At 37.4% G+C, this 27,021-nt stretch overlaps 1 protein-coding gene across 1 annotated transcript in view; it reads left to right on the top strand.

Moving 5' to 3' along the window:
- The window catches only part of LOC104563858 (vitellogenin-1-like), a 78,672-nt gene that overhangs the window by 24,598 nt on the left and 27,053 nt on the right, over positions 1-27,021 (top strand). The window contains exons 3-13 of the mRNA XM_062004345.1: positions 9,803-9,954; positions 12,367-12,618; positions 14,785-14,946; positions 15,606-15,757; positions 18,508-18,658; positions 18,758-18,915; positions 19,026-19,191; positions 20,302-20,424; positions 21,956-22,174; positions 25,458-25,675; positions 25,761-25,858. Of these exons, the coding sequence (XP_061860329.1) occupies positions 9,803-9,954; positions 12,367-12,618; positions 14,785-14,946; positions 15,606-15,757; positions 18,508-18,658; positions 18,758-18,915; positions 19,026-19,191; positions 20,302-20,424; positions 21,956-22,174; positions 25,458-25,675; positions 25,761-25,858 (1,851 nt within the window). The remainder of the gene's footprint in view (positions 1-9,802; positions 9,955-12,366; positions 12,619-14,784; positions 14,947-15,605; positions 15,758-18,507; positions 18,659-18,757; positions 18,916-19,025; positions 19,192-20,301; positions 20,425-21,955; positions 22,175-25,457; positions 25,676-25,760; positions 25,859-27,021) is intronic.

Here is a 27,021-nt window from a genome sequence, read left to right as displayed (position 1 = left end):
TAACCTTGTGAAAAACTCGTCTGCTTCTCTGAACCTGTCTTTTTCCACAGTTAACGAAGTTCTTCTCCTCACCCCTTTTTACCACCTTTCATTGCAGGCAGCTCAAGCCCACTTCTTCCCAGTGTTTCTGAAGAAGCACACTGACCCATTTTGCCTTTGATCACGGTCCTTGGCACCTTATTTCTCACAGGCAGAGGTCCATGGGATCAGACCAGATCCATTTTAAGATTTATTCACAGGTCTCACCCTTCCTGAAAGGAAGTGGCAACTTGCCTACTCAATGGCAACAAACACCCATTTGCTGTAACTTCAGGAGGAAAAGGCAAACTGTTTCAAGCCCATTGCTAAACTGCTTCTTGGAGTCAGAGAAATGTCTCTGGAAATAACTTCAATGGTCTTCATTTCAATGTACTTGAACCTGCTGCTTCAGTAATTATCTTCAGTGCTAAGGTTGGCTCCCATACCTGTGGTTCCACATGTAGTGTTGTATAGTGTAGACAGTTCTATAATTTCAGAGCCTATTAACTACTAACTTACAAGTCTATCATAGTTTTCTTTTGTGACTGCTTTGTGAGGCTTGAGCTGATAGCCTATTTGCTTGCTTTTGCTTTTCTCTTGTTTCCCAGGTGACTGGCCTGGCTTTTAAAACTGTACTGTGAGATTGGTTCCTTTTCCATGTTTCATTAAGACAGAGCATTTGTTACTCTCTCTTCAGACATTGCCTAAGTCTTGGTACATGCACTGCTGTCACTGCCTTTTATCTTTTTCTATACATTTCCCAACATGTTGGGCAAGTGGAAATTTACAGATGAAGCTGCTGATGTGTTTTCATGTAGAGCATATTTTCTTTTGCAACTGTATGTCTCATATTTTAATTTCTCTTTGTTGTTACCAGCAGTTACTTTTATGCCTTGAAGATGAGCTGTTCCTACACTCCTCCATAGCTTCTCCTAGCAACATTTCTTTGTAGATTGGTTGGTGAGGAGAACTGAAAGGTTATAGGGCTGCTACCTTCCAGAAAGACACTGAATTATTTAGTACCAATACTTCTACTTAAAATGATAGTATCTTTTGTCGCCAAGTTCAACAATGGCACTGCTGTCACCTATTAGAACAATGGCTCAAGCACACTGCCACTACAAAAAGCCCAGGAGGTGTCTGGAGAGCCTGAAAATTGAAATATTGAAAAAAATCTTTAATGCTTATGAGTCACAGCTACACTGAGAGATTTGAGGTTTATAAACACCAAAGTCTTGTGTTAACAGACTTGATTGCATTGACAGGCAATCCTGCTGGAACTCTGCACTGAAGAGCAGATGCCAATGGTGGCTAGACCAAGAATGTAAGTGGTATAGAACATTTGTGTAATTAGTTAGCAGTTAAATACATATGTTAAAATGCATATATTTATAATACCTTATAAGGTTATATGCTACATGTATTTATATGTGCACAAGTACAGAGTGCAGCGGTAAAATTGACATTCACTTTGGAAACTCACAGCTGTATGAATCCAAAGGATTTAATTTGCTGTAGGAAAGATCTTAAATCGATATTTAAATGAAGAGGATACAAAGTTTCCATTTACTTCTTCAACTCTTCCTTTTAAGTGACACAGTGGCCATAAATTCTGAGAAAATTAATGAGAATGTTTGAATTATGTACAAGATGATACAAATGTTTCTTTGTGTTTTGCAATATAAGCACTCAGTTATGGAGTTTATGCACTAATAATCATTTTCAAAGGAATTTAGTTGTTGTTAGAAAGCCTCTAGAAAAATACTAAGCTAGCATAAACCAACATCTTCCTCCACTAAACTTTTTTTAAATATTGGGTTAAATAAACAGCTGGGGTAAACTGACCCAATTCCATGTAATTTGAATGAGCTACATCAGTTTATCCCAGAAGAAATTCAGCCTGTGAATGAATCACAACTAAATTGTCAGAGGAAAGCCAACACAGCAAAACTATAGAAAATGTCCATGGAATCTCTTTGGCTTTATTCCATTGCCTTCCCTGAAGAATAAAAAAAAAAAAAGGATAATTATGTCCAGTTTCAGATTTGAGACCAACATTGTTTGCTGTTCAGTGCAGGAATTCTTTGAAAATGAAATTTAGAAGTTGTTTTCCTAGTCATTTGTCTTTGAACAGCAAGAAAATAGCAATGTTTCTAGTGTTTCCTCCAGAGATGAGCAAAAGGAAATGAATTTAGATATTACTATTTAAAGAAAATAAGTTTTAAAGAACTTTTTAAAATCTTCTGAGAGGTACCTAAGATAGAGATGATTTTCAAGCGCTGTTCATATTGAGAACTATTTTATTTCTTGAGAGTTTGCACTGAAGTTACAATGATTACTCAAAGAGCAAATTAGCATCAGTATATACTAGATACAGCTCCAGTTAAACTTCATGAACAGATTCCATTAACTTCAGTGCTGGGTAGAGTGTAGTGAGCCAGAGTCTGCCTTTAACTTTTGCCTATATTCATACTAAAAAGCCTTGAAAATAGAATTTGAGTAGTTAAACATTAAGGCTGCATATACCATGCTGGAGAATGGCTTTTGTAGTGTTCTGGGCATGTTAAATTCTTCCTGCAGCAAAAGACAGTCTTATTCGTAAGTCTCTTAGAATTGTTCCCTGTTAAATGGGCAAGAAATTTTCTACAAGATGGGAGACAATGCAGTTGTGTAAGAGTGCAAGACCCCAGTAAGTTGAAAATGCAGTCCTGGATCTGCATTCGGATCCCATATCTCCCAGAAATCCTGGATATAAAAATTTGTTCATCCTTCATTTTTGTATTTGAAGAAAATAATTCTTCATAGTCCTAGCTAAAGGTGTGTTCAAGAGTTAGTGTGTCCTCTGATGTTTATGGAGAATGTGGTATCATAGCATTGTAGTCCTTGATAAGCAGATACGAACGTCAGTGCTGCATTTAATATTTTAAATTGTAATTGTATTATACATAAAATAGGATTATGATTAATCCATGCTCTAGTGGGAATAACCATATAGCAACCTTCTTTCACATTAATGAAACATATGCTGCTCAATTTATGACGGAACTAACTTTCACAGTAACTTGAAAACAAAATTGTATTCTTGTTTTTATATGATTAGACCTTTTAATTTTTGGAAGTCACAGTCATTGATTGAATACTGGTAGGTGATTTTGCCTTTTTTTTTTTTTGAGGGTAAAGTCAATGTCTGTTATTTGAAATGGGAGATTATTATCTGCTCCTTCATTAGGAATAATACACTGCTTATCTTATCTGACCCATGACCGAATGTCACAGTGACCCACTGCTGTGAAACTAAGGTATCACACACCTCAAATATTCTGTACCAACAGAAAGTTCATACTGAGCTTCTTCCTGATACCATAAACTTTTATCTGATACTCTGACACTGGAAAATGGTGATCCAGATCCATCATGTTCTTACACTAGTTCTGTGGTATAAGAGATTAAATCACTAAGGTGAAGGTCTCTGAAACAGAAAAATAATCACATTATACCCAAGAATATTTGCTTCTGGAGAAAAATGTCAGTGCTTTTCCATTTCATTCATAAGGAATCTTGTACATTTTGAGTGGAACTATGAAACAAGTAGCAATTTTCAGAATTCATTATATGTTTGTGCATCTTCACACTTTAAAACCAAAAATTAGCCCAATTCCTTTCTTAGGAGAGTCTGACGTTTTGCAGACCTAATACACTTGGCCTGATGTAAAGAAAGAAAAAGACTTGAGAATTTTCCCCTTTCTAAAATTCTACCAACAATGCCTTAAGCCTTGATCCTCCAAGAATAGAAAAGTATCTTCACATAGGATTACAGAGGATCATGGATCTTTTCCTGAAGTTGCAACTTTTATGTGCTCATAGTGCCTCCTGCAAAAGGATTGTTGATGCTAAATCTGATAAACCAGGTATGCTCCTTCTTCTGTCTATCCTAAGGCACATGGAATGGCCTGAGATCTGCTCACCTCCCTGAGACAGTGCTTACCTTTTATACAGTTAGAGTACCTCAGAATAAACATTACACAAGTATTTTTCCCTCTGGATAAGTTACTGGCCATGATAGCTCTAACCAAGAATGCTCTAACAAGCAGTACCTCAGGTTATAGGTGAACAACATTTAATGCTGTGCACAGAACTCTCCCTTGTCCAATATGTGCAGTCATCAGTTCATCCTCAAAGTGGCCGAGGTGAAAACATGACAAGGCTGAATTTCAGGGCTATCTGATTTCCCATCAGTACTAATGCCACAGCAGCTAATCATTCTGTGACCACGAAGGCTAAGTTGGGGTTAAGATAAACTTAGAGAAGTTATCTTCTAGTGCAATAGATACATAGCAAACACCAGTCCTCAAATATGACATGACTCACATCTCAGATGGCAAGTTGTCTAACATTTAACCCCGGTGATTGACTTAGTATATACTGAAAGGAAGGAAATCCTGAAACTGTTTAATCAGTATGCTGGCTGATGAGCCAATGATGATAGAGATAGCAGTGCACTGTTAGGCTTCAGAATATGTTTTCTGTATTTGAATGAAAATAAAATCCTTTGAGTATCTTAATATAGCTAAGTTTTACCAAAACAATCTGTTTTCAGATTCAAAATGCCATAGTTGGTTTCCATTAGAAGGGGTGTGGGCAGTAGGTCAAGAGAGGTTCTGCTCCCCCTCTACTCTGCCCTCATGAGACTGCATTTGGAATATTGCGCCCAGTTCTGGGCCCCTCAGATCAAGGACAGGGAGCTGCTGGAGAGAGTTCAGTGCAGGGTCAAAAAGGTGATGAAGGGAGTGGAGCATCTCCCTTATGATGAAAAGCTGAGGGAGCTGGGGCTCTTTAGCTTGGAGGAGACTGAGGGGTGACTTCATTAATGTTTACAAATATGCAAAGGGTGACTGTCAGGAGGATGGAGCCAGGCTGTTCTCAATGATGTCCAATTATAGGACAAGGGGCAATGGGTACAAGCTGGAACATAAGAGGTTCCAAAGAAACATAAGGAAAAACTTCTTCACTGTGAGGATGAGGGAGCACTGGAAGGGGCTGCCCAGATGGCTTGTGGAGTCTCCTTCTCTGGAGACGTTCAAAACCCACCTGGACGAGTTCCTGTGTGACATAGTCTAGGTGGCCCTGCTCTGGCAGGAGAGTTGGACTAGATGGTCCCTTCCAACTCTTTCAAGGTCCCTTCCAACTCTTAAGATTCTGAGATTCTGTGAAATGATAGGCAAATCCATTCTATGTCTCAGGAATAGTCCCACTGACTACTTAATTGAAATGCACAAAGATGTGGCTTTATCTTAACAATGTATTAACAAAAAAACCCAAATTTATCAAACAAAAATTTTACAGCTATACTATAAATATACTATACCAACAGCATCTTTCAAACAATGCATACGCTAAAAGCTAGACAAAACATGAATAGCATTACTCCTTTCATTTTGCAAATCCCACAGCTATTGCTCTATTGGTGCTGTGCCAGCATCAAACCAGGGTATCAACAGGGAATTGGCGCTGTTGATTTCTTTCTAGTAAAAGGAATGGAAGTCAAAAAACCAAAAAGTACCTTTTGAAGAAAGCTGATGTCAAAACATCCTTTTATGGATGTACTAGAATCAGCATATGGCAATTTAGCCCAACCCAGAACCCATTCTTATTCATTAGACCATGTCCAGCGTCTCTGGAGAGAATATCAAACATTATTTTGGAGCCTATGCAACAATAGCAAATGCTGAATATTTTGAGGGGAAAAAAAAATCAAGGAGTGAATGTTAAATGTGAAACAGTTGTGATCTTTTTTAAAAAACAAATTTTAAAGTAGGGTTTCTTGATCTTTAGAATTGAGGAAAACTGAACGCTAAAAGTCATTTAGCTTAACCAACCAATGATATCTATTTTAACCTGCTGTAGTTGCTTGGGAGCTGTTTTACTAATCCCTGCTTTGTCATTAGGCTATATATTAGCAGGATGGAAATGGCATCACTGCACCGTAATTCAACAATGTGAATACAGAACAAGGAGAGTGCAAAGCTATCGGCAGCAGTACAACAGCCGATAATAATACTCTGTTACTCAAGCAGAATATGTTTTGTAAAGACAATTGCAGTGTGGAAGCAATAGCTCTAATCAGGTTAATTAGGCTGTATTCATGTTTCATTTATAGTGTAAGTGCCCTGTAAATTCAATGCAGTCTACCTCATCTTATTGCACTCCTTATATAGCCATCACACTCTCTGTAACATTCAATATCATCTATTTTTTTTCCTTTAAAAAAAAATCCCAACATATTTCCCATTGCTTCATAAGAATTCCTTTTTGTCATTATGTCTAAAAATAAAGAAAAAAATGTGAAAATATACAGGTTATGTATAAAGCTCATGTCCACATTAAAGTTTCTTCCCCTGGAACCAAGTGAAGGGGGGGGCATGGTATTTAGTAGCATTTTATTTATTTTTCATATTTATTGCTTACTTACATTACATGTTGAATGTTTAAGAAAAATTATATTGGCTTTAAAAACTGTGACGTTCACCTTTCCTCCTTTTATCCATTTCCTTAAAGTGATATATTGCTTGTTATTCCCTCAGAGTTAGCTGGAAGGACGTGCCTGCTTTGGAGAAAGGATTAGAGCCCAGTGCTGTGACCCTCAAACTTTAGCTGTGTCTCCTCTCCACTTACTGAATTTATTAGGTTGTTCCTCTAAAGCAATAATGGGTACAACGATTCATAGATCACTTTCTCACCCCCAGGAAAACAAGTCTGGGTAGGGAGGAGCTATTAAAAAGACCGAGAACATGCTGCAGATGAAGAGAACAATGCCACCTGCACAATCTTAATTACTTTAGCTAACTGTCTAGCAATCAGGTGTCTACAGGCTGACTGTGAGCCTAGACTCAGTGTACCCAATCAAAAAAAGAAATGTAGTATTTTCACTATCAAGTTAGAACAAATCTACCCAAGTTACATCATAATTATAAAGCTTTCTATTAAACTTGTGCAATGTTATAGTTCCATTTTTATACATGTATCCCTTAAATACTATTTCAATATGATGTTAACAATGCTTAAATTAATAGCTTTGCCTATATAGTTTTGTATATTATATATGTACAAATGTATATTTTATATATATATATAATACTTTCTGCCCTGTGGAAGTGTGGCTATTGAGCATGATAGCACAATATTACTGCAGAGGTCATGCTGTGGCACTGGTGAGCAGTGCTGTGAAAGCAGGATGACTGAAGCAGGAGAGTTTTACATGTCACCAGCTACAGTATTAAACTGCTACTGTGCATTTACTTTCATTCTGGCTGCAAAAAAAAAGTGATTGTAAGACATTTCAAACTATACTATGCTTCATAGTGCATGCGTGCCAGACAGGTATGCTGCTGAATTTGACAGGGCCCACAATATGATGTGTCTTGTTATATCTCACACAAGTTAGCACCGTAAAAGAAAATATCAAGGAAAATCCATGTGCACTTATTTTTTTTGCTGTCTGAACCCACTCTGAACCAACAACCCAATTATGAATCCCTTGTAATGGTTCATATGTCTGTTAGATTTTTTAATATTTTACTAGACACACATTTCATTCCAAAGAAAGTCTGACTACTTATCCAATTCTGTATCTTTCCCTTTACGAAACAAAGCTGCGATATTAAAGTTCTTGGGGTTTCTGGAGGTATCAGAAGCAAAGATACACACAGAAGACAGTCCACATTTGAATTCTGGCTTCCCACTGTTTGCCCAGTCAGCATAGCCGCAGGGAGCAGCAGCAGAGAGACTACACAGCTGCATCCCTGACTGTAGCTCAGGTGCACTGGCACCACAATAGTAAACTTCATTACTCCTCAGTCAAGTGACATCACTCCAGGTAGATGAATTAATTGTGAAAAGAAACTGTTTGATGGGGTCCGCAGTAAGTATATTCTCAAGCCTGAGGCTGGAGGCCTGAGGATTTATGCTCAGGTTTCACCATGATAAATAGCAACATTCAAAACTCACCTAGATGAGTTCCTGTGTGACCTACTCTAGAAGGTCCTGCTCTGGCAGGGGGGTTGGACTAGATGATCTTTCAAGGTCCTTTCCAACTCTTCTATGATTTTGTGATTCTCCTTGACGATAGAGTCTAGCTGCCCGACTATGTGCATTATTTGCAAGTATGTTGTGTGTTTCACAGCCTCAAGGAAAGACCAGTTATAAATTCCTGAGCTATGCCTTCCCCCTTTGTGTTTTTAATGTGATATTTAATTTATTATTTGACCAAAAGACAATCTAAAATTCAAGTTAAATGTTAAACACTTGAAAAAAATATATGTAACTGAGATTAGGGAGTACACTCCCTCCTTAGTTTTGCTAAGGATTGGTCTAACTGTTATCACTGCAAGTGGGAAATTTTGGATATGTTTTCCCAAGTGTGGCAGCAGTCAAAGCCACAGGAGAAGTCACAGAGAAGGACCTGGTGTTCCCAGCACACTGAGGTCCTTCTGGAAATGTAACTCTTTTTTTATTAGATTCTTCTTATAAACAAATAAAATAATTTCCTTCTGTTTTCATAGTATAAACTTTGACCATTAGCCAGAGGCTAATGTGTAGGTCATACTGACAAGATTTCTCATTACCCAGGTGTGGGTAACAAGATATGCTTGCAAAGACAGCCATGGTAGATACCATGGAAAGACAGTTTCTCATTGCATGTCTATGAGTGCTAAGGTTTCCCAATTCTAAATCTATGAAATCAACCACAAATTATCCTCTGAAAGTAGAGTTTAAATATGATAGAGCAAAGTTTCCCCAAAGCTGTGACCCTTAGCAAGAGCAAATTATTGAAAGATTGAAGACATAATTGGAGAAAAGCTAAACTATTTCAGTTATTATTGAGCAACTATATTTAATTTTAAATTTTCATGATAGTTTTACTGTGTAATTACAATGTGGAGAAATAGTGAAAAAATAGCAAAGCTAGATATTTTAAAAATTAAAACTATTTCACGTGGAAAGTAAGTCAGTTGAAGTCATGAGGTGACTTGAAATTGTCACCATTCATGACCTCTGAAATGTTTGGTTTTTGATTGATCAATACACTTTCTAAAATACACTTATTTGTCAAACTAACATGCCAAAAGAAGCATGTCATAGCACATGCCTTTATAAAAGAGAAGCCAGGACGTTCACCTTTATTTCCATCATGAGGGGTTTGATATTAGCCTTGGTTTTAAATCTGGTGGGTAAGTGACTTACCTGCTTTGATGAATTTAATATAATAGGTTCAGGAGATGTTTCAGAATCTAAATATAGTTCATTTAAAAATGTGAACTTTAACATTTTATAGAACAAATATTTCATGACAATTTTTTTGTTGTTTAGGGGAAAAAGGCTTTTGGCTATCTGCTGAACTAGTAGTAAAGTTAATTAGCAAGAGTTATGGCATATGTAGATGATGAGATATCACCTTTCATACTAAAATATATTAGCATTTGGATGGGAGAATCTTGCTTTGTTATTTCATTACTCTTTTTTTTTTTCCCCCTTCTATTTAAGGGACCCAGCATCTTAATTACCGTAAGTAATTTTCCTATCAGCTAATATAATTATAATGAATGAAATTCCAAATAGCATCTGAAAAGTATATCACTGTTTAATACAAATTTACAACAGCTAATTTTGCTCAAGTGAAGTACAAAAATGAACAAATTCACCTTTTTGTTCCATACATTCTGATACAGGCAGTTTAATATATTTTGTACAGTTTCTATAACATTTTATGGTAACCATTTCTTTTCAGAACCCAATTTCAGTGAAAACAAGGTTTATGTATTTGATTATGAAAGTGTGCTTCTCAGTGGACTTCCAGAAAAAGGACTTGCAAGAGCTGGGATAAGAATAAAAAGTAAAGTGGAAATTAGTGGTATTGGGCCGAAACTTTGTCTTATTAAGGTAAGATAATGTATTAAATTTGAAAGGTAAAATTCTCTTCATACTTGACTTCTTTTTTAAGCTTTTGGGAGGTAATTAATTTTTATCATGTGTTGTGCTTACTCAGGGAGAATGTAACTAACAGTACTATTTTTTTATGCAGTGCCCTAAATTCTATTTGCACTTTGCCAGGTAATTCTCAGCTCAAGCCAACCTTGGGCTTGAAAGATTTCTTCTACTTTCTGGTCAGGGAAACAATGGAATGTAATTTGAAATGCACAATAATTTATTATCGGATCAATCCAATTGTTCCAAACTGTACAACCTAGGATTATTTAATCAGCTGATGTTGTAACCAGCAAACAAAAGGCAATAAAACATACCACAGTAGCTGGATGGGATTCAATATTTAGCATAATTAATGTCATCTGGTGACTTCTTTTTCTGTAGGGTCCCAAATGACATTCTTTGTCATCCTCAATTGTATATTTTTACTGCATGCTGAGTAATTGCTAAGAGTTTTGATTATGTGAAAAGCATTTTTGCCTTTAACAGAGGTCTATACTTGCTTCTAATGAATGTATTGAAATGCACCCTTCGATTGCTTTACACAAACTCCACTTAGTCTTCTGTATATGTGGAACAAAAATTATCTTTATAAAAGCTTTTATTTGGCAAATTGAAAACTGCAGATTAAAAAGACCAGTGACTGTCTGATAAATGCTGTAGCCTTCCAGCCTCAATTAGCCTTCTGTTACTAGGTATTTCTGTAAGTTCAAATTATAATAGATCTAGATGGGAAGTATTGCTTTTCCCTGACCTTTGCAAATGGCTGGATTTTAAAAAAAAACAAAAAACCAACAACTAAATAAGAGCTATACATCTGCACTGGTGAGTAGAACACCTCCATGGCATAGAGGAGGCAGAAGCATCCTCCCCCACATCCTTCCCCATTCTCGATGAAACAGCTCTTGGTGTGCCAGGATGAGTCTTCACCTAAAACTTTCTAATGCTATTTCACCTGCCCAAGTGCATTTGGAGAAAAGTTTTAATTTCCAAAATATATACAGAAATAATTTCAGTCAAGGAGAAGATGAGAAAAAAAATGACAAGATTTTTTTGGAGCAAGTTCTAAACTAAAGGCAACCATACATTTATTTCCTTCTGCTTTGGGAAATGTTTATTTTGCTGCTGTTATATTTAAATTAGACAGTTTGGAGGGATGGTTCAGGGAATTAATCTTTCATCTGTAGCCTACTAGTTCACATTCAGCCCAAGCAAAAAGCTGTGTTCCCTGGGCAGTTTCCAGCTGCCAATTTTTCATCACAAACCCACAAGTAAGAATTGCCAGCTGTGTTCAAAACCTAGCAGACAGCGTAAGTCCTGACTGGGCCCTGAGGGCTGGGGAAAACTAACTCACCCTGACCCTGAAGAGCAGTCCCAAACCTACCTGTATACAATATGCCAGAAGCATGTCCAAGAGGCAGCATGAGGGATTTGCTCCTTAACAGCCTCCTCTGTAAGCTTCAGTTACTGGTGTTGGCAGTGTTCTCCAACGACAATAACAAAAATAAATATGAAAGTGCAGTCTCCAGTGATTTGCTGTGTGAGGATTTAGTTTGTGTGGCTTTTTGAGAAATTAATCTCGTGTCTTGCATCACATCTCCAGCCTGAGATGTCAGTATCTTTAAATTGTCAAAATATATAGAAGGGAAGAGTCCTCTGAGAAACTAAGCTTAATGTGTCCCATTACCATGGGGCAGAAATCATTTGAGTTATACGTAGTTTAGCGCAACTTTCTACTTGCCTGGATGTGCCCTAGGTTGAGGCTGGAGAGTGAAGTGCAGAGTAGGGTAGGGGACTGTGCCGGAGCCTTCAGCTCCACAGCAAAACGGGTTGGCAAGGGCAATTTTCGTGATCTGCTCTCCACTGCTCAAACTAATTATGACTGTCTGTCTGGCCCAGCAGCCATGTTGTTATTAGTTTCTGACGGCTGTCTGTGCTCTGTGACCCCAGTGAGGAGGATGACAGAGTTCACAACAGGAGTTAATGATACTTTATGCGACATTAACTTTCTCCTGCAGTTTCCTGCAGATCTTCCGTACTACTTTTGGGCATCAACCTGCTTCATGCAGCTCTTGTCTGGCTCATTTCTTCATACAAGTCAATCTTTGGCAATATGGATTATCTGTGAAACAGAACAGAGTGCAGTGACTGTGGAAATATCACAGTCCTTTGCATTACTCGCTTTCCTTTGATATATAGAAATATGTATATTGATACTTAGCTATGTTAAATGACCACTTTGAATAGGCATTGCGGTATTTAAAAGTGTATATTTGAAATAAGTAAAGTTTTAGGTGTTTATGTGCATTGAAAAAAAAGTTAAATGGAAAAAAATTAAGAGGAATTATATTCCCTCTTTTTTTCTAGATTCACTCAATTGAAGCAGCAGAGTACAATGGTGTCTGGCCTACAAGCTCATTCTCTCGATCACTTAAATTGACCCAGCTACTAACTGGGCAACTTAGTAATCCTATCAAGTTTGAATATAGCAGTGGTCATGTTGGAAACATTATGGCACCTGATTCTGTCTCTGATGATGGTCTGAACATCTACAGAGGAATTCTAAATGTGCTGGAGCTAAGTATAAAGAAGATGCAACACTCATACAGCTTACAGGAGGTGAGCTTTTTGTTTTGGCAATTGTGATCACTTTGTAAATAAATAAGCTTTCACTTCATATCCATCTACTGCATTTTCTGAATTTGTTATTCACATAAACTTCGCTAACAAGAAACAAGCTTGGGAAATTATTATTATGCTGTTCTTATGGGGCAACATTTGACGGCGCTGTAGCTAAACAGGAGAATAGAATAGCAATTGAAGTATTTCAGAGCATGCATTTGCATTATTAGACCCTTAAGAAACCTGGCTTGTGATTCTAGAGAAAGAAAACTCAAGAGAAATTTGAAGCCTACATAAAATTTGAATACTGTATTAAAACAGGCTTAAACATACAGTGCAAGATTAAAGCTAAAATAACAGTAATTTGACTTTCCTACCAATCATATATACTTTAATCTCTTTTAGCTCCTCTTTTAGACAAAAGCCGGTATATATGTCATGACATTACTGTAATAGCTTTGACAGTTGCAGATGACAGTCTATTGGAGCTTCCACTGTTTTTCAGGTTTTAATATCTTAGTCTAGGTAAATCATCTGATATTACCATTCACCACAGAAATTGCAATGTGTTTAGTTTTTGTGAAACCTTATTTACATTGATTAGACTACATTTGATTCAGAGATCAGCAAAAGCCTTGAAATTATTATATTTTAATGTTATTTTTATTGAAAATGCAAACTGGAGTAACTTCAATTTTTTTTTAATTTATTTTTATGTAAGTACAGTTATTTCTGGGAAAGGAACCACTTGATTTAATGTTTTCACACTGCTTGTTGCACATAAAAACCCAGGTGGTGGAGTCACATATTCTGCATCACTATCTTCTCATATCTAGTTTTACATCTTTATTCTTTCTAATTCAGTTAACAATATATCCTACTCTTGCTGCTGAGCGATATATGTGACTTCACCTCTGAGAACCATTTCTAAGTTTTCTTTGTTTTCTCGGACAGCAACTGAGTAATGAGCATTAACACCCTTGCTTGACAATCTCAAGTCACTCTGTAGAGAAAGATAACGGTTATTAATCCCAAAGTATCAGCTGCAGAGAGGTTTAAAGGACTAAGCTGGAAAAGTCTACATCACATCCTGCAGAGTGTAGGATAAGGGTATCTGAGCTAGCCATGAATTGCACAAAGTTAGAAAGTCCATCTGGGCAGGAGGCTATTTCACCCCACTGTGCCTGGTGAGCTGGACATTCCCATTTAAAGTCAAGATGTCTCTATCACACCTGTACTGTAAGTATCTATACAGGAGACCCACAGTTGTATTTGCAAATTACAAGTCTTTCAAAAGGCTTAGGCAATTCTTATTTCCTTTAATGAAGCCATTGTCTGCAGGAATACTGTTAAGCTAAAGATGAAGTAGGTAATGTCTTGCCTCCTAACCACCACATGACCATTTTTCTGTTCTGACATAGCCCAGAGCTGCTCTCTGGGGTGGCTAAGCTATCAATAACAATAAAAAAATAGTGGAAATAACTCTGCCTCCTAAAATGCAATCAAATATTTTCCCCTCCAAAAATCTCACTGACTGGGGAGATTTAAGAGCTCTTATAAATATATATGCTTGAAATATTATTGAAGATCTGAGCTAAAACTTCAAACTCAAGAAAAACAACAATCAAAACTCTGCTATCCTGAAATTCTTTTTAATTATTGCTGTTCAGCTTGTGACAGACCATCTGATATTCCAAGACCTGTTCCATAGGCATTTATAAGCTGTTTATAATAGCAATTTTTAAGCATAGAATGTCATCTTCAGCCTTAAAATACTTTGTTGATAAGATTTTATTCTGACTGATAAATTATTTTGACACTTTTTATCAATATTCCTCAAATTGTATTTCATAATCAACAGCTCTACCTCGAAATTGCTATTTACCTTTCCTGAGACACCAAATCTTTTCCTCATGAAACTCTTGAGAATTTTAGTTCAGTCAGTTAAACTCTGATTTGGTATACTGGAAACCTGTACACTTGAAAAAGAGACAAAACTAACAATCATCCTAATTTCACTTCTGAAAATTACCATGAACAAAAAAGCATTCCCTTATATCAGGAATTTTAAAACCACAGAATTAGACAGGGAAGTCCATGTGTGGAATTGGTGAAGCTTTGCCTAAGAGTGAACTTCTCTGATCTCATTCTCATTTTTGCCAGGCTGGGATTGGAGGTATTTGTAACACAATGTATGCTATCCAGGAAAACAAGAGAGCAAATCTAGTCTATGTGACCAAATCCAAGGACCTGAACAGCTGTGAAGAGAAAGTTCAAATGGTCACAGGTTCAGCATACACTTATCCATGCCAGACCTGCCAGCAGGTAAACTAGAGTGATAGTGTATATACATATTTTATAACCTTACACAGAGAGACATTTGAAATCCATGCTACCTCTTTCTTTCTAATACTTAAAATGAGAGAAGAGCCATTTTCTGTATTTTTTTTCTCTCTATATGAAAATCAGTTCCACAGAGCAATAGAGGTATGGACTGCAGACTGTAATATACTGCAGGTGCACTTCAACTAGCTCGAACTAGCTGGCTTGGAAACCATTAATTATCAGATGAATTAATTCACCTGTTGAGTAAAAAAAGATTGTCACAATGTCCAGTTTCTGCTATTCAAGATAAGTACTGTTGCATCTCATTATAATCCTGTCTTCAAAAGAACAAACTGTGTAGCTTATACTGCTGCTCTCCTCAGAAAATGTGTTTCCTCCAGGGAATACCCAATTATTTATATTTGGGAAAGAGAAAAGACAGCTAATGTTAGCAGTAAAAGTAACAGAGCTAGGCAACATGCCTGACTTCTCTCATGGAAGTGTGCACACAGAATTCATGTAAACTGCTCATGTGGCCAATGAACAAACCATCCTGGAAAACAAGTGAATTGGAGTGAGACAATAGCTTCTAGTCACAGAATTTAGAAGTTCAATGACTTTTTATTTTCTTTGTTTCTTTGCTTTTTTATATTATAAAGAGAAACAAGAATTCCCAGGCAACTGCTACCTACAATTACAAAATTAAATATACACGTAATGAAGCTTTAATTACACAAGCTGATGTTGAGGAGATCCACGAGTTTGCACCCTTCAATGAGATAACAGGAGGAAATGCTATAGTAGAAGCAAGGTACTGTGTATATGCCTTTAATTCAGCAACTTACTATCTCAGTAATCTGGTCAAACTCCATAACTGAAATATATCCTTTACTTCCACATCCTATTGTTTGACAGTATTTAATTACATAAAATCCCAAACAGTTCATAAAAACAATCTTCACTGTTAGTTGTAAATCTGAAACATGCACATCACTAACCAAATTTTGTTAGCTAAACTTGGCAGGGTTTGACTATTTTATTTCTCAAGGTTATTTGATTTATGTCATAAAAACCAAACCAAATGTACTTCCATCTGAAAAATTGTGAACTAATATATTTGCAGTAAAGTACTTTGAAAGACAGTTACTCATTGAAAGAGAGTTCCCTGCAACCCAGAGTTCCCTGGAAAATAATAATGCAGTAAGAGACCTTGAAGACTAGTTCACAGGAAACCTAGATAGGACTTTGGATTCTGATATACTTCCTAAGTACAGTGGACAGTTTGCAAATCTCCCATCAAAACTGTTTCTTGATAGAAAGTTGAATTTTATTGCAAAAAGATAGCACTCAAGGCATGTAAAACGCATTTGCTTTTACACTGTAAATTTTGGATATTTCTTAAACAAGGATGAGGTAGAATGAGTGGTTGTCTAGGAAATTATACCCTTGCTCAATTTTAGCTCAAACCCCCAAACTCAGATTTTGAATATTTTTTCATCTGCACCAAAATCATCTCTTGAAACAATTTTTAGTTATGTGCTTTAGTGATGGACTATATGGACAGGGCTGCTCTACAGAAGAGAGAGTTTTTTTTCATAGAAATTGCTGTACAGAAAATATACCTCAATCCCACTCTTCAGCTGCTGTAATCTCACCTTGCTCCATTAGCTTTTCCAAGAATGTATTGGTATAAAATACCAATACCAGTAAAATACCAAAATACCAATTTCCAAGTTTTTGAAATTGCAATATCAGAAAGTTCATGGTAATACATCACTAATTTACTTCATTAATATGATAAACATGTTCAGTTTGGCTAACCACAAAAAAAAAAAAGATAACAGTAAAGATGAAAATGGCTTTACTATCTCATGCTATCAAGATAAAGATACAACTGTAGGGCTTTTATGAAATTAAAGGTTATAGTGAGCTTTAGTCTTGAACCAATGGGATTTTGCTGATTTAAACTCTCCTTCTGCAAATCTGCATTGACTATCTTCCTTACTGTTCTTCCTCAGATATTGAACCCTCGAAAAGAGTAGTGTATTTTTCCCAGTTTCTCTGGATCTTTTTCACTGCCAAGCAGAAGGGACGAAATATAAGATAGCTGTAAAGGTGTGGATGTCACCCAAATCTTCAGAAGTTATTTCTGCAGTGCACTTTCTGTGGTTAAAAAAAGAAAAGAAAAAATAGTTTTCAGACTTGTTCAGAATAAGCCTCCTGCAGCACCTTTCAAAGCCAAGAGAGGTTTTACTATTGTTTCACCACTTAAACCCTATCTTTAGTATTCATTTACTTCTCTTTGGAGTATAACTCTTCCCCATCTATTCTAGGCAGTCATATCTCTTCCCAAAATGATGAAGATGAAGACAAAATAGATTCATCATGTTCTTGAAGGGAGAGTTAAATCTGTCCAAGTGTACCTGACATTATACTTTCTGACCCAAATGCACTTTCAATAATATTGTATAAAATTTCAACAGAGAAAAAGATCTCCGTGGATTCTGAGGGATTCCTATTCAAATTCCAGTGGCTTTTCTGCAGAGTAGTTTATATGCTATTTTTTGCAGCAGTTCTCTGCAATTCATATGGAAAGAGTAGATAGAAAGGATACAGAAGATCATTGTAGAGATTCCAAAATAAACATGCCCATTTTCTACAGAGATTTTGAGATACGGTGTAGTACAGAAAGGTTGCTTTCAGACTGTTTTCAATTCTTCAGTACAAATGCCTGATTTTGTTATGGTGTCTTAAATGACCTATTTTAAATGTAATTGGAGGAATAGGATGCATCCTTTTAGATGAAAATGTAGCAAAAATAGTAAATATTTACAAAAACAGTCTCTCACTGGAGTTATTCTTACTAAGAAAATATGAAAGTTTGGTGCTTCTTGAAAACTTTCCAAAAACTTGAGTACTTTTCCAAAGACAAATCCTGAATTTATCTATCCATTCTTGTTTGGGAAATCCAATTTGAAACTTCTTGAGAACCTTTTATCTTCTGTAGTCCCCAAGACATTCAGCTGACGAGGCAAAATGGAAGGGAATTGTAATACTTCAAGTAAAAACATTGTAGCATTTCTTATCATATCTAACCATTTTTAATTCCTTTTGAAGCTTCCAGCAGGCACAGACATGTCAGAGCTTCTAAGAATATCTTAAAAGGTTTAAATTAAGCAAAAAGTTCTAAAAAAAAATCCCATCTTTTTTTTTTTATATATAATCCTCAGTTTACTTCTTAAGACACAACACACACGTCCTGTGATAATCTTCAGACCATACCTTCTCACCTCCCACTTCTTCAAATTCTCAAGCCATGTTGTTCCTAAAGGAAGGCAAAAGCTGGCTCTGATCTGAGCCCTGCTCTGTAAGTTCAGGCCTTCTCAGAGTATGGTTCTGACCATCACGTCCAACTGTACCTATTTGTAAATATCTTTGCCCCTCAAAACAAAACCCTATTGAAACAATTGTAGTTGCACTGCAATGCAAGGAGGCAGAATGACTTTTGCAGTTTGTACTCTGCATCTTGTGATGTTATCTTCCTGGGTTTCCTCATTCCAGGCAGAAATTTGCTTTGACTGATGTGCTGAAGCACACAACAGAGGTACCACTAAAAGAATTCAAGATTCGTGGGTCACTTCAGTACCAGTTTGGTAGTGAATTGCTTCAGCTTCCTGTCCACTTATTCACAATAAAAGATGTGGAAAGACAGGTAAAGTTTATTCACTGGACAGACTCTTTGTTGGAGGTTGGAATCTGTGCATATGGGAAACAATGCATGTGAGCTTCATGCATTTTAATCATCCTGCAGATAGAGGAAAGCCTGCAAGACTTAGTAGAGAGCACATCTGAACAGCTTCCCAGTGATGCACCAGCAAAAGCCCTCAAACTTCTGCACCTCTTCCGTGCAGCGAGTGAGGAGAACTATGAGTCAGTGTGGAAGCAACTCTCCAGTCGACAAGCTTACAGGTACAAGCAATACTAGTGGTGACTCTTCTGCTGATAAACTTTTGGAGAAATCTGGAATGACTGTGTTCAAATGCAGATCTGGAAAATGATCCTTGCCTTTCCCATTACAGGCGCTACATTTTAGATATAATTTCTGCAGTTGCCAATCACCGTGCACTCAGGTTCTTGAGGCATAAAATGGAAAGGCAAGAAGTCACCAACTGGGAAGCAACTCAGGCAGTGCTTGTGGCTCTGCACTCTAGCCCACCCACTCAGGATGTGATGGAGGAAGCAACGGTAGGGTTCTCTAAACACTCTCAAATTGCTTTTACTGATTTTAGCATCAGTCATATTTATTCCTTTGACAAAATGGCAAAGCTTTTGAAAATATAAAGGTTTTACCTCTTCTAGTGAGGATGAAAGGAGTTTATTTTCTGACTGTCTTAAGGGGAGGAGAATGCAAATCAAAAGGGCAAAAATGAATCCAGAATGAAATAGGAAAGAATGAGTGAAATACACCTCAGGGATAGAGGTTATTGCTGCAAACAGTGGTTTCTAGTCTTCCTTTGTCCAAATGTACTTTATAGTTATATCAGATTAGATCTCTAACAGTGTCTGCAATGACTGGGGAGTAAGAAATGTATATTCGTTATATCTATGTATTTGTCCTGATTGACCTAGCAGGATGGGCATAAATTGGAGCACATCTATCAAAACCAAGGAAATTATGCTAGTTCTGAGCCCACATAAGAGAAAGTTGAATGATTTTTATTATTTTTTTCCTGTTCTTCAGGGTCTAACTCTAGTTTCAGATCCTGGAACTTACTTCTGTCTGCTCTAGGTAGAGACCACGAATCTCAGACAAGGGATTTCTCCTCTGTAAAGGCAGTGACAGCCTGACTGTTACTGTGCAGTAATGCTCTGCTTCCCAATCAAGGAGGAAGGGGGCTAGTGCCTTTTTTCAGGTCCTATGTTTCCATGAAATATTCCTATCTGGTCAAAGTGCTGAAATCCATTCACAACGTATCTCAAGTGTTTTGCAGCTATAGCTGAGGCAATTATAAACCAGTGATGAATGTTTCTTGAATAACGTGTGTTTTTCCATTCCACAACTGGGTGACTTCCTCCCTTTGGATTATAGCCTATGCCAAATTTAAATCTGAAACACTATAAAAGAAACAGATCAGTGTTCCAAATGTTACTTGGAATTATTTTACAATTGCATTGTCTAATATTATATATATATATATAAATAAAATATATAATACAATTGTATAATATCCTCTGATTACCTCTGTTGAAAAAAAATTATCAAAAGACTAGTTTTGCCTTGATTTTGACAGAAATATATTTTTAATATTGTTGCTTTTCATAAATGGTCGCAAAGAAAAACTGTTTTCTCCCCAGATCATCGTGAAAAAACACTGCCCACGCTCAAGTACTGTACTTGGAAAGGTTTGCCATCTCAGCTATGCGTCGTTGTGCCACAAACAGTGCTCTTCATCAGACTCCTGCTCGGAATGTCTCCAGGTAACCGCATTGTTATTTATTGTTTAAAAGAAAAATTAAGCCTTGAGTTCGTTCTTTATTATTCAGAAGCCTGTATTTCACTTCACTGCAGTGTTTCCTTTAGGGAAAGGAACCCCAGTTGGTTAAATAGGGCATTTTTATCTTTAGATTAATGCACAAAAGAGAGTGAGAGGAAGCATATAATTCATAGCACTTTTTATCTGAGTATCTCTGAGTGCCTTATTGGCAATTATTAATGAAGTCCCATGGCACTGTTCTGAAATACTTTAAATATAAGTACTTATATATACTTATAAATAAACTAAGTGACACAAAAGCCTAGGTTTTTTCCCAAAGGTGTGCAGCCCAACCATTTCTCAGCCAGAACAGAGCCCAGTCATCCACATAGACTATAAGCTTTTAATAATAGTAATACTCTCCTGTTCTTCACTGCTTTTAATCAGCAGGCCTGAAAACAATTTAAATAGCATTTCCTGGTTCTATAGATACTTGGCACTGACTGAGGTCAGCCACTCAGTGATAGAGACAGAAAGAGAAACAGGTATTTTTAGTCTTCAACACTGCTCAGTCCACCAATCCAAGTAAGAGCGGAGTGTTCCAAATACATTGTGAGTCTGCCACGTTTTTTTCTTTTCCCCGGTATTATACAGACATGACCAACATTCTTACATGTGCCTCCTGTGTTACTAATGTTCTTGAACTATTTAAATCTGAGAAGCCCAGTGGTAGGAAATGGAAATTCTTTCCCAAAGCAAATGATTGTATAGACTTATTGAATGCATTTTAAAATGTCCATTCATTTGATCAGTAACATCGAATGGACTGTTTCTACACCCTCAATGGATCTCAAATGTGGTCTTTTAAAGCATGGGAAGTGTATTGAAGTTATTGTATAACATCTTGTTTTCTTTTTTAAGCCACTTGTCAGCACTGAAACAGTTATCTATTAAGATTTAGTTCTTTTTCTCATATTCAGCCGTCAGACAACTGCTTCTAATCTTGCCACATGAATGTAAATGTGATCTGGTTGCTTATGACAAAGACTGTAAAATGACCTAATGATCTCATTGCCAGTTATTAATCCACAGTTAAAAGTGACTGTCATACCTGAAGTTAAGAGCACCTATGCTAGCCATGTCTTCAGGAATCTTATTTAATGGTCCGAGGAATTTATCTATACCTGTATTTTTGCACCTGTCTTCAACCGTGAGATAGAAATATTCAAACATTTTTGGAGAGTTCCCAACTCACCCTGAAAGGTACTGGGAACTAGCTCCTAGACATTATTTTTTCCTTTGAAAATCTTACTTGATATCTCTAAGGCATAGCTGTTCATTGCAGCTTCCGTGGCTATGCTTGTTCTATGAATAAAATGTCCTATTCATGAGGACAAAAAAGAATTTGAAAATATTTAAAATAAGTGAATTGAACAAACTGAAATTGACAAAGTCAAAGTTCAGAATAGGTTGGAGGATGGGATATAGATAAGAGCTGAAATGAACTCAACAGAAGATTTGTTTTCTTTTTTCAGCTACTTCACGGCTTTGCAGGAGAGGCACTGAGCAAGTCTAACATAGAAGAAATTACCCTGGCTTTGAAAGCCCTTGGGAATGTAGGACATCCAGCCAGCATCAAGCACATAAAGAAGTTTTTGCCAGGATATGCAACTGGTGCCTCAGATTTGCCACTCAAGGTCCACGCAACTGCTGTGGTTGCCCTGAAAAACATAGGCAAGAAAGACCCAAAAATGGTAAGGAAACAAATCTATCTCCTTTACGCTTATGATAAATCAATACAAGTCTGCTAATCAATGATAGATGGTGAGGGCAAAGAAGAGGTTTTTTTCAAACATAGCTGTAATATGAGATTTTAAAAAAATGCTTAACTATTCCTTAGTTGACGTGTCTTATTTCTTTTGACATTAACCTCGAGTATTTCAAACTGCAACAAATTTCTTGTTAAAGAATGCATCCATTACTCTGTTGTTGAAGACAAATCAGTATCTCCATTGCAAACATTTGTTATCCAAGGACATTAGACAGAAAGCCAAATTATTGACCAAAATGTGTTTAGTGCTACTTCAACTTTGGTATGTGAGAGAACCACAAAACAAGGTTTTCAGAAAATTGACATTTAATACTGAGTGTCACATCTAATCGTAATTCAAGACCAGATTTTATTGTAAATAGATACTAGAGGTTTGCATCCTAATTACAAATTTACAGACATTGTGTGGGTTTTAGTTCTAAACAGAACATTTAGTAAATGTGACTTTTGTCCCTAACAAGATAATGATATCACATGCAATGGTTACAGAGGCATGCTCTCATCCAACACAGACATCACTTTACATTTTTACCTTACAGCAACATGCTTCTAAAAGGAAACATTGCATTTTCAATAATTCTTCCTGATAGTAATTTTGTTTGTTTGTTTTATAGGAATCTATTCCTAATACAAAAAGTTAAATAAAAGCTTTCATTAACTATTCTCTTATTAACCTGTAGCACTTAGAATCATAGAATCATAGAATGGTAGGGGTTGGAAGGGACCTTTAGAGATCATCTAGTCCAACCCCCCTGCAGAAGCAGGGTCACCTAGATCAGGTCACATAGGAACATGTTCAGGAGGGTCTTGAAGACCTCCAAGGAAGGAGACTCCACAACCCCTCTGGACAGCCTGTTCCACTGCTCCATCACTCTCATGGTGAAATAGTTTTTTCTTATGTTTAAGTGGAACTTTTTGTGTTCCAGCTTCATTCCATTACCCCTTGTCCTGTTACTATCTACTATAGAAAAGAGGGATGTCCCAACCTCCTGACACCCACCCTTTAGATATTTATAAATGTTAATAAGATCTCCCCTCAGTCTCCTCTTCTCCTGATTAAACAGCCCCAGTTCCCGCAATCTTTCTTCATATGAAAGACGTTCCATACCCTTGATCATCTTGCTGGCCCTGCATTGGACTCTCTCCAGCACTTCCCTGTTCCTCTTGAGCTGAGGAGCCCAGAACTGGACACAGGACTCCAGATGAGGCCTCACCAGGGCAGACTAGAGGGGGAGAAGAACCTCCCTTGACCTGCTGGCCACACTCTTCTTGATGCATCCCAGGATGCCATTGGCCTCCTTGGCCACGAGGGCACATTGCTGGCTCATATTTAGCTTATTATCAATCAGGACTCCCAGGTGTCTCTGCAGAGCTGCTTTTCAGCAATTTGACCCCCAGCCTGTACTGGTGCATGGGGTTGTTCCTTCCCAGATACAGGACTCTGCACTTGTCCTTGTTGAACCTCATGAGGTTCCTCTCTGCCCAATTCTCAAGCCGGTCGAGATCCCGCTGAATGGCAGCACAGCCTTCTGGTGAATCAGGCAGTGCTCCCAGTTTGGTGTCTTCAGCCAACTTGCTGAGGGTACACTCTGTCCCCTCATCCAGGTCATTGATGAAGATGTTTGAACAAGACTGACCCCAGAATCAATCCCTGTGGAACTCCACTGGCCACAGGCCTCCAACTCAACTCCGTGCCATTGATCACCACCCTCTGGGCTCTGTCATTCAGCCAGCTCTCGATCCACCTCACTGTCCACTCATCCAAGCCACACTGCCAGAGCTTTCTGATGAGGATGTTGTGGGAGACAGTGTCAAAAGCCTTGCTGAAGTCAAGGTAGATGACATCTGCTGCTCTCTCCTCATCTAGCCAGCCGATTATGCACTCACAGAAGGATATCAGGTTAGAAAGATATCAGGTATAAGGGTCTTCTTCCCTTATACTCCTTCTTCTGCATATGACTCCCAGTTTGAGTACACATATTGATCCACAGACAATAGTGTGCTAGGATATGCTTCTAAGGAAAAGAATAAAGAAGTAATTTATTAAAGTGCAGGAGCTAGATGGGGAAAAGCAGGGACGGGTATTTGCTGGGATGTTTTAAAACAATGCTGTGTCTCTGATTGCCCTCTGGCCTGGCTTTCCACATATTATTCAGGCTGCTGTCTAGTTCATTTTCTATGCATTTTCTTTGGGGAAAATTGATCCAGAGTAAGTTAATAGCTGTGATTGGATTTTTCATTGTTCAGAAACCAGTTTAATACCTGATTTGCAGCTAGCTACATGCTCATATTTGCATTAAACAGACTTAATACATGATGTGTGTTTTTTCTTGTTTAATTTGAAGAGATAGTTACATTTAGTAAGAGACTACTGCACCCTTGTTACCACTTTTACACTGGTATTTGATAATCAATATATTCAAATCAATAAAACCAATCAAGTTGTTTCCAAAGTTTGTTGAAGTTTACCGCGTCAGACTTTTCATTGGAGAGCATGGATCACACAATCCCAGGCAAGTCATGGCAGTGCAGGGGAGGCTGCTAGAATGGTGTTACACCATCCTCATCCGGTTTGAAGTTGAGATCAAAAGCTTCAGTGCTACTCATGGAAACTGCAAAGATTCTGGTACAAGATTCATCTTGATACTGAATATTGCTGAGGTCAAGCACGTTGATCACGAGTAGTACTGTGAAAATTCCATTTGTTTCGTATTTCTTCAGTTTTCAGCTGCCTATATGACACAGAGATTTCTAGTAGTAAGCAGGAGTTTGTTAGTTTCATTTTTATTCTGTTTGGCAGAAAGGGCCCCAGGAGATCAAATTAATAGAAATAAGGCATACCTTTCTGAGTAGGGATAAGTAATCACTGAAACCACTTCTCAGGTATGTAATGGATCCATGAAATCTCTTTTACCTAGAGTGTTTTTTTCTACAGATATATTCATCTGTAGCTCAAAAAGAGATAATAGACTTGATGTAGTTATCCAGCAAAGTTCCTTGGCTTTGATTGTGTAGGAAGTCAGACTGCATTAACATAATACCCCTTCCAGCCCTCAGACTATGAAACCAGGAATATTGTTGCCATAATAATTAAATAATACACCTTTTTACTGTACTCATGATGAAGACATCCTTCACCAGTGATGACTGGTTATCAGCAAAACGTTCAAAGATACTGTAAATTTGAATGTATCTATTGTTTTCAGGTCCAGGCTATTACCCTTGAGATTTTTCTGACTCAAAAAAATCATCCTCGGATCCGAATGTTAGCTGCAGCGGTTTTGCTTGAAACCAAGCCAGGTCTTCCAATACTGATGACGTTAGCTGATGCTGTGCTGAAGGAACCCAGCATGCAAGTGACAAGTTTCATCTACTCTTATCTGAGGGCCCTGGGTAGAAGCACAGATCCAGATCTTCAAGTCATGTAAGGGAAATCTGGATCCCTTACCTAGGTGAAAAACTTGTTGCAAACTGAGGAGTTGATATACTCATCAATTTTTTTTTTTCAGGGCCTCTGCCTGTAGAATAGCTGTCAGAGCATTAAGTCCCAAATTTGACAGATCTGGATATCAGTTCAGCAAGGTTTTCCGCTTCAGTATGTTTAAAGGTAAGATTCAAAAGATTTTGTAGAGAAACATATACAGGTCAATGCATGAAAAAAAATCATGCAGTGTGAGAATCCAATTCTCATAGCCAGCTGGTTAGCTGCATATTGCTCTTCTATTTTTTTCCTATGTTCAGTAAAAAAAAAAAAAAAAATCTCAGGCTCTCCATTTGAAGAGTATTTAGATCCCTGTGTGTTTTGCATTGTACACTGCCAGCATGAAATTACCAGAGGGCTTGTGGGGCTCTAACCCTCCATTTTCATTAGCTGGTGAAGCACATGCTCCTGTATCAAATGCCATAGTCTCAGTGGTGCTTAACAATTTCATACTATTGTTCATCACCAAACAAACAGAAGGGACCTAAATTACTACTGAAGTGGATTAATTTCTGCCAGTGCTGAACACCTACAACTCTTGCTGAATTCAAATGTGATGCTAAATACTCTTCACCCCAACAGTAGTGCCCAGCAAAGTAGCAAACTCCGAAAACATTCGCGTTTTCATCCATGTGCAGCTAACTCAGCCTTATTGTCTAAAGATTTTTCTTGCACTTTCCTACCAAGATTCTTTACTGAAATGAGCAGATCCACATGTGTGATCTGGAGTCTGAACAGTTACAACTAGGGGAGTTTCATATTCAAATGTAGTCAGAGTCGGGAGGATCAGATTAGAAGATAGCTCTTAGTGGGTTAAATTGTAGCTATGCCTGTTTTTCACATATGATATTTTTCTCAGTAGAGATATTTTAAGCAACTGCCCTATGTAAATGACCATGACAGCCTCAGTGATTTGGCATATGTAGCTGGCAGACTAGTGAGATTATATCTACAAATACAGTCTCCTTACATGTGCTGTTTATCTAGGAGAACTTGGATGGTTTTAGCACTTTTGCTGTTCACTGATATGCGTAAACGTACGTTCCAAAGTAATCAATAGAAATGAGAGTCTAATACATCTGAAATCCACGGTGCTAAGTGTCCAAGTACTTTTGCCTTCTTTTTGGAGCAGGGGAGTGGTTTGAAAGACATTTGTAGATCTTACTGTTGCTCTGTCCCGATTTCATGTTTTTTACATGACAATCTCATCTGCTCTGTAGTAAAAGTAATATAATATGTACCATAAACACCACAGTAATATACAACACATACTTGCTGCCTGAGAGATG

The sequence above is a fragment of the Colius striatus genome, chromosome 10 (assembly GCF_028858725.1).
Source record: "Colius striatus isolate bColStr4 chromosome 10, bColStr4.1.hap1, whole genome shotgun sequence".
Classification (NCBI taxonomy): Eukaryota; Metazoa; Chordata; class Aves; order Coliiformes; family Coliidae; genus Colius; species Colius striatus.
This window is presented reverse-complemented; position numbering and strand designations above follow the sequence as displayed.